This window comes from Anastrepha ludens, chromosome 6, assembly GCF_028408465.1.
Source record: "Anastrepha ludens isolate Willacy chromosome 6, idAnaLude1.1, whole genome shotgun sequence".
In the NCBI taxonomy this organism is placed as follows: domain Eukaryota; kingdom Metazoa; phylum Arthropoda; class Insecta; order Diptera; family Tephritidae; genus Anastrepha; species Anastrepha ludens.
In genome coordinates, this window is record NC_071502.1 from 73,666,448 (window position 1) to 73,680,483 (window position 14,036).

General features: G+C 37.5%; 1 protein-coding gene across 1 annotated transcript in view; it reads left to right on the top strand.

The window, feature by feature from the left end:
- Positions 1-14,036, top strand: part of LOC128867569 (tyrosine-protein kinase receptor torso) — a 93,615-nt gene that overhangs the window by 12,496 nt on the left and 67,083 nt on the right. Inside the window, exons 4-5 of the mRNA XM_054108932.1 lie at positions 5,562-5,638; positions 6,582-6,753. Of these exons, the coding sequence (XP_053964907.1) occupies positions 5,562-5,638; positions 6,582-6,753 (249 nt within the window). The remainder of the gene's footprint in view (positions 1-5,561; positions 5,639-6,581; positions 6,754-14,036) is intronic.

Below are 14,036 nucleotides of genomic sequence, written 5' to 3' on the forward strand. Positions count from 1 at the left end.
TCTCCTCCTTTTTTAAGCATTGCTGGATATATTCCGTCAGGTCCAGGGGACTTAAAGTTCTCAAAGGAAGATAAGGAAAACCTTATCGATTCCCTTGTCACTATCCGACTAGCAATATACCAGCTGTACCTAGAGGTTCCACCGTTGCCACCGTTGTTGTTCATGCCACTCTCAACTTCAGAGATAGTTCTACTACCCGGAAAGTGAGTTTCGAGTAGAGCATTAAACGTTTCCGATTTGGAAATGGTGTATGAACCATCAGGTTTTCGAATGGAATCCAGCCTTACTGAGCGGTCTAAATGAAGGACCTTACAAAGTCTCGCTGTTTCCCTCATTTCTTCGACGTTACTGCAGAAATTTCTATAGGATTCAAGTTTGGCTTGCCGTACTTTTTTCTTATATTCTCTCTGTGTAAGTCGATGATTGGCCCAGTCCTCTTCTGTTTTGGTCTTCAAGGCCTTATTAAGAAGTTTCCTGGACCGTACACGAAGCTTCGACAGTTCAGGGTTCCACCAAGGAACCGCTTTCCCCTGTCTGCTTTGCCTGAGTGGACACAGTTCCTCAAAGCAATTGATTAAAGTACCTTCTAATTTCTTAGTCGCATCTTCAATCATTTCTGCTGATTTGAGTTTTTTCAGGTTTGGTAATCGCTCTGTTACAAGCTCACCATACCTGTCCCAGTCAACATTTCGAGGATTCCTACCGGAAGGTATTGATATTGTGTCAATTCCCAGTCGGAATTCGATAAGACGATGATCAGAAAGAGAGTCCTCCTCCAAAACTCGCCATCGGTTGATTTGATTTCCAACTGACCTATTGGTAAGTGTTAAATCAATCACCTCTTGTCTCCTTCTGGTCACAAAAGTTGGTTTGTTACCAGTGTTTTGAATGACCAAATCGGATGACAGGATAAAATCCAGTAGCTTGAGACCTCTGGGGTTGCATTTGCTGCTTCCCCACACAATGTTCTGTGAATTTGCGTCACAGCCCACTATTAGCCCCAGATTATTGGATTCTGCGTACTTGACCACTTCTCTTAGCTCCCTCGAAGGAGGTGGCTGTAAAGAGTCGTAGGGTAGGTAGGCCGAAACTATAATAGCTTCGACACTGTTCCCACTTTTCAAGTACTTTATTTTTGCAGCAACGATATCTCCGGAGCATAGCTCTTTTAACATCGTGTGTTCGATCAACCTCGGCATGATAATACATGCTCGCGGTCTCACATTCCCTTCACAATGAAGTATTTGTCCCCACGACATAGCACTTAGACCACAGATACGCTTGTGACATACCCATGGTTCTTGTATAAGTATTATGTGTGGGTTTGTTTGCAGTTTTGCATGCCTACGGCACAAGAGAGCCGTAGACGCTTTGCTATGCTGCAGTCATGGGACTGAGTATATTTACGCTTTGTCCTCCACCTTATCCTGGACGCGGAACTGGATCCGCCCCAGATGTAGGTGGGGACGGCACCCGTACTTCGACTTAAGAACCTTGAGGGACCCAAGATCGATACCCAGTACCAGATGGGAACCCGCCTCCGAAGTGGTAGCGGATTTCTGCCTGGTGCACGAGTATACTCTCCAGAGAGTCGTGTCAAGATCCTTATTCTGAACACGGATGCGTTTGAGGAGTTCTGCTGAATTACAGGAAGGACCCGGAATCCAGACACTCGCTCGTACCAGCCTTTCTTTGCTACTCTCAACAAGAATAAACTTGCTGTTTTCGCAGGTTTGTCTGCCTTGGATGGGGTCGAGGATGCAGGCGTTTCCGAATTGCGTTTTTCAACTTTCCTCTTCTTTGCGTTCCTCCTCTTCCCGGTCGTTGGCACAGACCCCGTTTCGTTTCCGGAAGAGCGCAGCGCTACAGAGGAATCCTCTGTTCTGCCACGCTTTCCCGTTTCCGTTACAGGTGTCGAAGTTGACGGAGCTTGAGTCCTTGCCTTAGCTAGTGCTTCGGCTTGCCTCGCCTTCTGTCTTCTTCGTTTGATCTGCCTTGCGGTTAGACCAACACCTGCGTTCGACTCTCCAATAACTTCGGTCTTTTTACCGGTACTTACCTGATTCACACCAGGTTTAACCGTTGTCAAAGACTTACTCGGTACCAGAGATCCGTCTGAGTCTACTGAGAGATTGTCCGCCATCTCCACATCCTCCACAACTTGTTCAGTTGCTTCAGATCGTTTCGATGGCGGTGTATCGCTCACACTCACTCGGCTCTCCATTGGCATAGCCAATCACCACTAGTAATGCGCTTCCTCCGGAACCCTGGGTGTCAGTTCCGGTCATAGGGGAATGTGGGGTTCGGGCCTGCACATCCGATGTCCGAGCCGTCGATTGCTCGACGGGAGGATTTCCCAAAAGTGGGTTACCTCGTGCAGAAATATCTTTATTTAGCCTCCACATAATAAAAGAAATGCATTTTATCCCTCCTGCCAGGTTGTCGGTACGGTACTCTCCACATAGTACTTGGGTGGCCACCAATTCCGCCGTTCCGCGGATGAGTGGATACCCAATTCCTATATGAAGCTGCCCTCTTAGTTCGTGGTAAGTTAATCTCCATAGAATGGGGTTAACTCGCCACTTAAGCCTCATCCCAGCGGCAAGGAGACCGACATGACAAGGTCTGATGCCGAGGCTTGACCTTTACACTAAGATGAACAAACTGCAGAAATTTAAAAAAGCGTTGCCAATTGGTAGGAATACATACTACATGTGAAGGTGGATCTACTACATGCATTCCTGTTTTCTTCCGATGCCTTTCTCTTAAAAATTCCATTTAGACTTTCGAGACGCAATGTGTAACTGGATGGATGCAGAAGTTAAAATCTACTCTGTATTTTTGAGTTGCAGTCTAGGGTTTCCCATTTTACATTTTTTGTCAAATAATTTGTAATTAGTATTTTAAAAAGCAAAATAAAAAACAATTCTGATATTTCGAAGTTACTGAATTTCGATTAATTTTGTATTGAAAACCGGATTATGGATGATTCTATACACTCAATTTTTGTTATTATATTGTAACATTTTTTCACGAGTTTTCCAAAATTGAATTCAACCGAAGATTTCTACTTTTCTCATTCTTCATTTTTGAAAAATTATGGGACATGTGCCGCTATGGTCAAACGTTTAGCGCACTTAAAAAGAGTTCAATATAATGCTCGATTAAATGATTTGAAACCAAATTAAATCCAGTTTTTTTATTTTAACTAAATATATTTAACACTTTATTATAAGACAAAATAACTTAAAGTAGACAGTTTTCCTTAGTAAAAATATGATAAAATAGAAGTAATTCTTATTTGGTCATAGTGGGATTTGGACAAAGACTTAGCGCAGTTTTGATTTCTGTAAAAAATATGAAATATTTGTAAGAATTGAGAAAAGATTGTTAACTATTATTATTTACCATATCAATATTTGGTATTGTAATTAGAATAGCCGTTATTCTGTATAACTGCTTCCCACCTGCGTGGTAAACTCTGTATTAACTTTTGGCACCTGTCCAAAGGAATAGAGTTCCATGTTTCCTGTACACCTTCCCAAAGTTCATCGATATTTTTAAATTTTTTTTATCCAACCATCTTCTTCACATCATTCCACAAGTTTTCGATTGGATTTAAATCCGGACTTTGTGCTGGCCAATCAAGCTGGGTAATATTTTCCTGCGAAAGCCAGTTTTTGACCACTCCCGCAGTATGTTTGGAATCGTTGTCGATCGATATCCAATTTTCTGGCATAAACTCGAAAGAATATGGCTCCATATTATTTCTAACTATATTCAGATACATTCTCTTATCCATATTTCCTTCTATCTTGACCAGCGGCCCAACCCCGCGCCACGAAAAAGACCCCCAAACTTTTAAATTCCCACCGCCATTCTTCATCGTCTTTTTTGTGTACCGTGGATTGGTTGCCTGATTTTTTTCACGATGTACATACGTTTTTCCATCTGTACCGATGCGGTTTATTTTAGTTTCATCCGTAAAAAGTACTCGTTTCCAAAACACTGTCTTTTCGAAGAGGTGCCTACGCGCGAATGATAAACGCGCTTTAATATTCTTTTTTGATAGGAGCGGTTTTTTTTTTTGCTTATGCGACCAAATATTTTATTTTAATTCAGACGCCTTCGCACGAGCTTACTGGACACAACTAAGCCTAATTCTGCCCTTACTTCAGCCGCTATCGTTCGTGAAGACATAAAAGGATCCGATCGACTTTTCCTTACAATTATTTGATCCTCACGGGGGGAACTTTTACGTGGCGGAGCTTTACGAATTTTTTTTTTGTTTTAATAAATTAGCATCCGACTTGACATCTCTGATGGCATTGTATACCATTTTTCTTAAACAATGCACTATTCTGGAAAATTTGGTAAAGGTTCCATATTATTTTTCTTTGTTCAACCGAACAACACTTTCCTCTAGCCATTTTAGCAAAAATTTAAATTATAGACGCTATTAATTAAATATTCACCACAAAAAATAGTTATTTGCCGAACCGATCGCATGTAAGAGAAAAACACGTGTAAGTGCGCTAAATAGTTGTCCAACGTAATTGAGACAGAACTCAAGAAAAAATAAGCAATAACAAATACGAAAGAATTATAACGGTTATTTTTTGGGCATTTGAAGAGACCCATAAATAACTTTTATCATGCTGAAAACTAAATTAGGAAAATTTGCACTCCCTTAGAAGTAACTGCATTATTTATCAGTATAATATAAAGTGCGCTAAATGTCTGACCATAGCTGTATATAGGCAGAGGTGTTGCTCATAGGGTATTCAGTCTTAAGTTAAGCGTGTAAACGTAAAGTAAAGCAATAAAGTGCTTCAATAAATAAAAGTTGTGTTGCTACTAGTTTGTGACTTTTTATTTAACAGTGGATTTATTTGAATAAAAACGTAAAAAGTTCGTACCAATATATTTGGTGAAAGTAATCTTTTGCAATGTACACTAATTCTTAAACAAAAAAGACAGAGCTCAAATTAAAGTAATCGTCCATAAAACGAACTTAGATTACGATTACATAAATCGTAATTTCGACTTTTTCAGAATGGCGATGCGCGTAATCGTATGCTAAGTTCGTTCGTTGGATGATTACTTTAATTGCAATCAGGTTTTCTTAGTTTTTTGGGATTAGTGCAATCACAATCGTTTGGTAATCGTAACCTTTATCGCCTTATCTTTATTAGCTTAGGAAAAAATTGGGTTATATAAACTATCACATTCTAATAAATGTACAATAATAAATAGTAACTGATAACTAATAGAAATAAATAAATTTATACAGAACAAATTTAGGGAGTAGCATCAAGAAAAAATATATATTTTTTTTTGGTTTCGACTACCTTAATGTATTGTAAATATATACAAGTAGTAACCCTAAGTTGACGGGCATTCGCTAGTTTCCGGAGATAAAAACAAAAACAAAGAAGTGCTTTTCACGTACTGCATATTTAGTGAATACTTTTCAGAGACTGCACGTGTCAAGTTATTCTTAACCATAAGATTTTTAAGTTACTTTTTTCTACAATATTTTATTTCATATTTGCCCACAGATAAAACGTGCCACTACAATATACTCTATTTTGACGAGAATCAAGGATCCGATATGACGCCCATGGAAATACGTAATGTGAGTGTTTTCAATTACTTCATGCATATATGCATTTTACTAGAACCCTATGAGTGTGCTTTACTTCTTATTAATAAATATGCAAAGCCCTTAGAAGGATATTGCGTTGTTAGTGAGCGTTTCAGATTGTGCTACGTTAGTCAATATATAGGAGGACACTCAACATGAGTAAAAGCTTCATATATTTTAATTTTTGTGTCACTTCATTCATATACCATATTGCAACTTTGTCCTCCTTTGAAAGCAGAATCAATTAAATGCAGCAGAAATAGTTGAAAGGACAACTCATAAATCTTTTGAGTTTATCTCGATATTTAGCACAAGCACAGTCACAAACATAGAATGGTTGCATAAGTTTATAACAATTAAGAGCATTATTTTAAATGATTACCCCTGAGAGAGTTTCGTAAAATTTTTTTTAATCTTATCATTTGACTACAACCTTTTTTTCAACGCTACTTAAAGTTCGGCTGTACCATGATTTTTACCCATGATGAAGTTTCTTACTGAACACAATCATACTTCGCCAAGGAAAAAATTTCACTTCTTCTGCCTCGCAGGATCTGAAAAACATTAAATATGTAAAATAATATTAATAACTCATAACTGCTCTACGGATTATGCCCTTACCTTTTAGTAAGTGCTTTTGAGTTAGAGAGAAAATGTTTAGCCCATTTTTATTGCCACTTGCAACTTGTTGCATTTTCTACTTTTACTTCGCATCACTTACCTGTAGTGCTATATAATTGATGAAGTTTTCTACTCCAACATAGTCATACAGAATGTTAATGTGCCAATAAATTCATTTTTTTTATATATAATGATTTGCTTTTAACTTGTATTTTTGCACAATTTAGTAATTACATTCTCTTATTTTTGTTTTCCGCCTTTCTATGGGACGCGATGCCTTCTTGTTGTCCCGCGTAATATTTCACGTAAACAGCCACGCCAGTTATACACTTATACTTTGGAGAATTTGACTTTTTCAGCTGTCTACAAGGTTGGTATACGCGCGAAGAATACGAACAATTCAAATAAGGAGAGTGGAATGCGGTGGCTCACTATAACGGCGCCATCCTGTGCGGAATGGTACAACTACAATTTCAACATTTGCCGTAAGTTATGGAAAAAAAACACACATAAAAAATTTGTTAGGAACAAAGTAAATGAAGGCTATTTTTTGGGGTAAAAACCCACAAGGAATAAGTATTTGAAAAATAAAAAAAAAAAATTTTTAAAATTAAGTTTAACAATTTGTAAAAAAATATATGTAGTAATAAACTGCAGTTCATTCCCTATAATTCATGTTAAGGATTTTAATTTCAAACATAATATGACATTGTTGTAATAAAAACGAAAATATGGAATTGCCATTGCGAATACCAATCTTCAAATAAAATTTTCATTCTATAAAACATTTTCAAATATTGAATAATTCAGCCTGTTCATATGAAACTCAATTTGCACGGTTTTGCAGTTTTTTTTTTAAGAATTTGAAGCTTTCGTTACGTCATGTTTATATGGGAAAATGGTCAGCATTGCTATCATGTTTTTTTTTTAGCTCTACTATGTTTGTGCGCATCCTAAAGTGCAGTAGCTACATGGAAAGCCTCAAGTCCTGATACTGATCCCATTGCATATTATATATCGCTAAAAAACTTAAAATAATAAAAAATAACATCAAACGTATGTTCCTTAAAATATACAATACCATAATATATTTTCATGGCAAGTTTTTTGCAATAGGAACTTCACCAACGTCAGTAATTTCCAATACTCAGTAATAAATATGGCGTGAAATAAGAACTAAGAAAAACTTGTGATTCTAAGTAAAAAGTGTTAAAATACAAACTTTTGAAATAGAAATAGAATAGAAATGCAGATACCAAAATTTTTGCTGCAATATTTATTTTATTGTAAAGGGTGGGTCATGTAAAATTTACTTTTTGAATCGGCTGTAAAAAAACTAATCAATATTTTTTCAAACTGTTTTTTTTATTTTGAAAAGTGAACATTGCCATTTATGAATGAAAAATAATATCGTTCAAATGACAGCCACGACTGGCTTTACAGTACGCCATTCGATCAACCCAATTTTTAAGCACATTTTCGATTGTTTGGGCTCCAATTTCATGAATGGCAACTTCGATTTCGTGTTTTAAAGCATCAATCGTCTCTGGATGGTTCGCATAGCATTTGTCCTTAACGGCTCCCCACAAAAAATAGTCCAACGGGCTTAAATCACAGCTCCGAGGTGGCCAATTGATATCGGAATTTCGGCGGATTATTCGGTTTTCAAAAACGATAGCCAAAAGTTCGAGTGTAACTTTGGCAGTGTGACAAGTTGCACCGTTCTGTTGAAACCAAATGTCGTCCATGTCATCCTCTTCAATTTTTGGAAACATAAACTCGTTGAGCATGTCACGGTAGCGCTCGCCATTTATTGTAACCGCGGCTCCTCGCTCATTTTCGAAGAAAATGGCCCGATGATGCCGCCAGACCAAAAACCGCACCAAACAGTGACTCGTTGTGGATGCATTTGCTTCTCTACAGTAACGTGTGGATTTTCTGAGCCCCAAATCCGACAATTTTGCTTATTGACGTAGCCACCGATGTGAAAATGAGCTTCGTCAGAAAAGATGATTTTTTGGTAAAAATGCTCATCTTCAGTCAAACGATTTTCTGCCCATTGAGCGAAACGAAAACGGTTCAGTTCTTGCACCAATTGAACTTTGTAAGCTTTCATACCGAGGTCTTTAAGCAAAATTCTCCTCAAAGAAGCGCGTGAAATGTTCAAGTCTTGAGAACGATAACGAGTTGAGGTTGTTGGATGTTCACGCACATTTTCGGCTACAGCAGCAATGTTTCGGGTGTACGCACTGTAGGAGCACGTTCACGTGTTGTTTTATCCATTAACGATCCACTTTCACGAACACGATTAACAAATTGATCCACAAACTGTCTTGTTGGCAAATCTTTTTTTTTTGGAATTTTTTTTCAAATTTTTCACAGTTTGAGTAGAAGACTCACCACTTTGGAATAGGTTTTCAATATTTCCCAATTTTGTTCAAGCGTATAACGTCCCATTTCGTAAATGTCAAACCTTTAAGTAAATTACGAACACATTTGACATGTAATTGTATTACCATTCTCAAAAAAATTGGTGGTTCAAAAAGCAACTGCTATATGGCCCACCCTGTATATGCGATAAAAAGGATTGAATTTATATTTCTGGCCTAAAGTGGAAAAATGAACTTTGACGGTTGAAAACGGTTTTATTGGTTTTCAAAATATCCGGCAACGCGAACACATATTTTTTATAATAAGGTCATCAAGCAACATCTTATTGACGCTCGCCATACTATTGCCAACAACTGATTTCGTACGACCTTCCCGGAATTCGTCGGTGAACGAAAGCGACCACGTGTAAATTCACCAGTTTTTTGCGGTGATAAAAGATGGTGCTTGCTCAACTTATATTGATTTAAGTTCATCGATGCATTCTTTGTGAGCAAATGAATTTTAAAGCCACAATGTCACTAACCTGGCTCACAGATCAAACCGTTCTAAGTGCGTAAAATATGCCAAACTTTCCAATGGAAACATCAGCTGGCACCTGGTAGAAATGCCCAAAGCCAGAAATTTAAGTAACAGCTTTCGTTAAAAAATGGTTTTTAATAAATATTATGCACATTTTTAGATAGTAATCTTTTTAGTATGATTTGAACTGTGATCTCCTTTATCTGTGAAAATAATTGAAATGGATTTGGCTATTCCTCAAACAACTGTGTATCTGAGGAACTGTGTCTTTAAGCCTTCGTGAGATCAACTCACTTCCAATATATTCAGAAAATTCAAAATACAAGTTTATTCCTCAAAAGTGATATTATCGCCTGCAAGCTCTCGAAGCATTTCTGGAACTCTATTTTCAATATAGCCATCAGTGCCGTCTTTACTTTTTCCATTACTTCCTTCCGGTTGTTAAAACGCCTCCCTCACATTGATTTTTTGACTCGATCAAACAGGGAGCTGTATCAGGTGAATTCGATGGCTGTTGGATAGTATTCGTTCCGCTCTTGATCAAAAATTCACGGATAATGATGGCACTGCGTGACGGTACGTTAGCAGGCAGCAAAATCAACGAGTTGTTTTCCCACAAATCTTTTCGTTTTTTTTGGCGAATTGTTCACGTAATCTGTTTGATGAATGTCGAATACAGCTTTGGAAATTATTTCTTTGGCGGTTCCTTGTTTGTTTTAGATTCTTTGGAATCAACTTTGCAGCAACAAGGCACAAACCCAAATCATTAGCTAGAATGGCCTGAGCGAAACTATAAGCAACGTTCAAATCCTCTGCTAATTCTCTGATGGTTAATCTGCGGTTATTGATCAACTTTGATGATGGTTTCATCTGTCGCTCTTCATCCTCGATGGAATCTCGACCTCTTTTGAAGCTTGCATGCCGCTCGTAAATGGCTGTTTTCTTTAGAGTATCATTACCGAAACAGTTTGACAATATTTTTAAGGTTTTCGCACCATTGAATCCTTTTTTAACGCGAAATTTAATACAAACATGTTGTTGCAGATTCCAAACCATTTCTAAAACTGTAAAAAATTAAAAACAAGTGCAGAGGTAGATTTACTCAAGACGGCGTAACTTTTACAAATGCTTAGAGCTTAAGGGGTTATACGCAGTTATGACTTTCAAAAAAATCGATTTTTTTTATTGCATTTTTGTAATGTACATATATTCAAAAGTATACGCACGAAATTTGAAGTAGATCTAAGCAATACTTCCGGAGTTATACCTAAATATGTAGAGATGCCTCGGCACGTTTTAAGGTAGGTCTTGAAACTTTAAACGTGTTTTTTTTTCAAAACGGCATTTTTCAAGTCGGTGTACACGATATCTCGAAAACGGCTTGTTTGATCGGTCAACCGTTTTAACTCAATCTTTAAAGATACATTTTCTAGTAATTAATCGTTCCTTTTGTAAATCTGATACTTATTTTCCATTTTATAATCAATTTACGGCCAAATTTTAACGTAAAAATCGAAATCATTTCTTTTAAAAGCTGCCATTTTGTGAAAATTCACTGTTTTTTTAAGCCGTCTTTTATTTGCTTCATAACTGCGTATAACCCCTTAACCTGGTTGCTTCGAGAACTTTTTTTCCAAGTTTTTCAAGCCACAATTTTTTCACTTGTTTCTCCTGCATGACCAAGTATCCTGTTTGCCACCTTATTTTCTAAGTAGATGTTTGTCACTGAATCTCCTATTTGTGTGAACTTTGTTCCGAACTTGTGTGCACTTTGTTATTTGAATTTCAATATGATAAAAATATTTACAACTTTAACTTTTTGACATTAAAGTAAGCAATGTACACTTCTTCTTAGTGACATATTTACTTGCACTACGTTATCAGTTTCGAAGCTCGTGATGAAACTTTTAATGTTTTTTTTATATAAATATATACCTATAATAAATATGTACCTATAAAAGTACCATAACCGCATTTTCAGGCTTAGTGAATTTAATCAAAACTCACTGCTTAATGCTTACTATTGTGCCACATTGTATAATACATATTCGCTAAGAACTTTTCAGTGAACTGAACTTGATTAGCTTATTGTCCTCATTTAGTGATTACTAAAATTGTTTTAGTAGGTACGAAGTGTGTTCCAAAAATAAGGTGAATTTAAATTTTCTCAAAATATATTTATTTATTCATCAATTTCTGTTTTATCTCCTTGAAAGTAGTCCCCCTCAGATATAATACACTTTTGTCAGCGTTTTTTCCAATCCTCGAAGCAGTTCTGAAATGCACTTTTTGGTATGTCCTTGAGCTCTCTCAGCGATTCGGTCTTTATCTCTTCAATCGTCGCAAAACGCCATCCTTTCATGGATCTCTTCAATCTCGGGAACAGGAAAAGGTCGCAGGGGGCCAAATCTGGTGGCATTATAAGCATATTGTTTTTGGTCAAATAATCTCTTACAAGGAAAGATGAATGCGCAGGTGCATTATAATGATGCAAAAGCCATACATTTTTTCCCACAATTTCGGGCCTTTCTTTTCGTATTGCTTCACGCAAACGACGTATAACTTCAAGGTAATACTCCCTATTTACCGTACGACCTTGTGGTAAGAACTCCAGATGCACTACGCCATAGAAACCATGGAACGCATCAAGAAAACCTTGACATTTGATCGAGCTTTTTCTTGCTTTTTTTTGGTCTTGGCTCTCCTCCATTGGTACGATTGAGCTTTGAATTCTCTTGTCATAACCATATACCCATGATTCGTCACCAGTTATAACCCTTTTAAGCAATTCTGGATCATCGTTGACGTCATTCAGTAACTCCTGAGCGATGTAATTTTGGAACGAACTTCGCTGCCACACGCTTCATACCCAAAATTTCCGAAAAGATTACGTGGCATGGAGCCAACCGATATGCCGACATCTTCAGCAACTTCTCTAATTGTGATTTGACGATACTTCATAACAATTATTTTCTTCTTCTTCTTAATTGGCGCTATAAACGCTTACGCGATTTTGGCCGAGTTTAATAAAGAGCGACAGTCGTTTCTTTCTCGTGCCAACCGGCGCCAGTTGGACACACCAAGTGAAGCAAAGTCTTTCTCCACCTGATCTTTCCAACGCAGAAAAGGCCTTCCTCTTCCTCTGCTACCACCAGCTGGTACCGCATCGAATACTTTCAGAGCCGGAGCGTTTGTATCCATTCGGACAACATGACCCAGCCAACGTAGCTGCTGGATCTTTATTCGCTGCGCTATGTCTATGTCGTCGTAAAGCTTATACAGCTCATTGTTCCATCGCTTGCGATATTCGCCGCTGCCAACGTGCAAAGGTCCAAAAATCTTGCGCAGAATCTTTCTCTCAAACACTCCCAGGGACGCCGCATCGAATGTTGTCATCGTCCAAGCTTCTGCGCCATACAATAGGACGGGCATGAATTAGGGCCTTAAAAAGTGCAAGTGTGGTTTGTCGCTTTGCTTCTTTATCCAGTTTGGAAAAGGCTTGGCTTAAAAAAATTATGCTAGAGCGATTAAGTTCTGCGGCTCCCACGATATTTTCTAGCATCAGGTTAAAGAAGTCACTTGATGGTGCTGCATTAGGCATTTTAAACCTCCTTATTCGCGAAAAAAGTCTACATTTTTGCAATGAGAAATATATTGACCTATTCTTAAATCCTACATAAGGGTAATGCTTCAAAAGTTAATTTTATAATTTCCGAACGACTAAAATAAATACAACAAAAACTAAATATTTTGTAGTGAAACCCGAATATTTGATCAGGTACTAATAAAAATATATTATTAATTAATAAGTAAATATGTAGTTCACATTCACATGCTATAGAGGGTAGTCAATAATATTTTTTAAAGATTATTTTGTAAACCCTGCCATTAAATATGGGATACAATTTCATTGAATTAACTTCCACGGCTGGCGTTGCAGTAGGTAATCTATTCTGTTAACTAGATTTTCACGTAGGTACATATTCGCGAGTTTTAGTATGCACATTCTTCACATCTCTGGCGGGTTGGTGTAAGAGTTATCAATAAGGGCAATATACTATGGAATCCAATGGAATAAAATGTCAGCCTGTGGAGGGCTAATTCACATTACGATTTAACCACATCCGGCATACCACGGATGTCATCTTAATGTTTCTTTATCTATCAAACTCAAAACATCTTTAGTGAAAATTCCAAATGCTTAAAGGACCACCCCATATTTTTATAGTACATTCTGTCAAAAAGTACCGGGAAATGTTCAATAAAACGCAAAGTAATTGTTTAATCATCAAAATTTGTTTTGTCGCCTTCAAAATAGGCTCGATTCGAAACAATACACATATGCCTATGATTAGTCCAGTCATCAAAGTACCTTTTAAACGCGTTTGAAGAGATCTTCTTCAGCTCCTTCAGCGAATTCTCCTTTCTATCGACTCAAAGCGGCGCCCGAGGAGTGGCAATTTAAGTTTTGGGGAAAGGAAAAAGTCACAGGGCGCTAAATCCGGTGAATACGGTGGTTGATCGATGATATTTGTCGAGTTTTTGGTCAAAAAAGTGTTCACAATATGAACCTTGTGAGACGGTGCGTTATAATGGTGCAAGGTCCATGGGTTTTCTTTCCACAAATTGGGCCGTTTCCTACGCCATTCTCTCTCAAACGTCGCATAACTTCCAAATAATATTCTTTATTTACCATAGAATCGTTTGGAACGAATTCCGAGTGCACAACACCATGATATTCAAGGAAAACGAGTGGAATGACTTTCACTTTTGACCGACTTTGACGTGGTTTTTTGGGTTTCGCCTCATGTGGGTAGCGCCATTCAGCCGCCTGTTGACTGGTTTGCAAACATGCCTT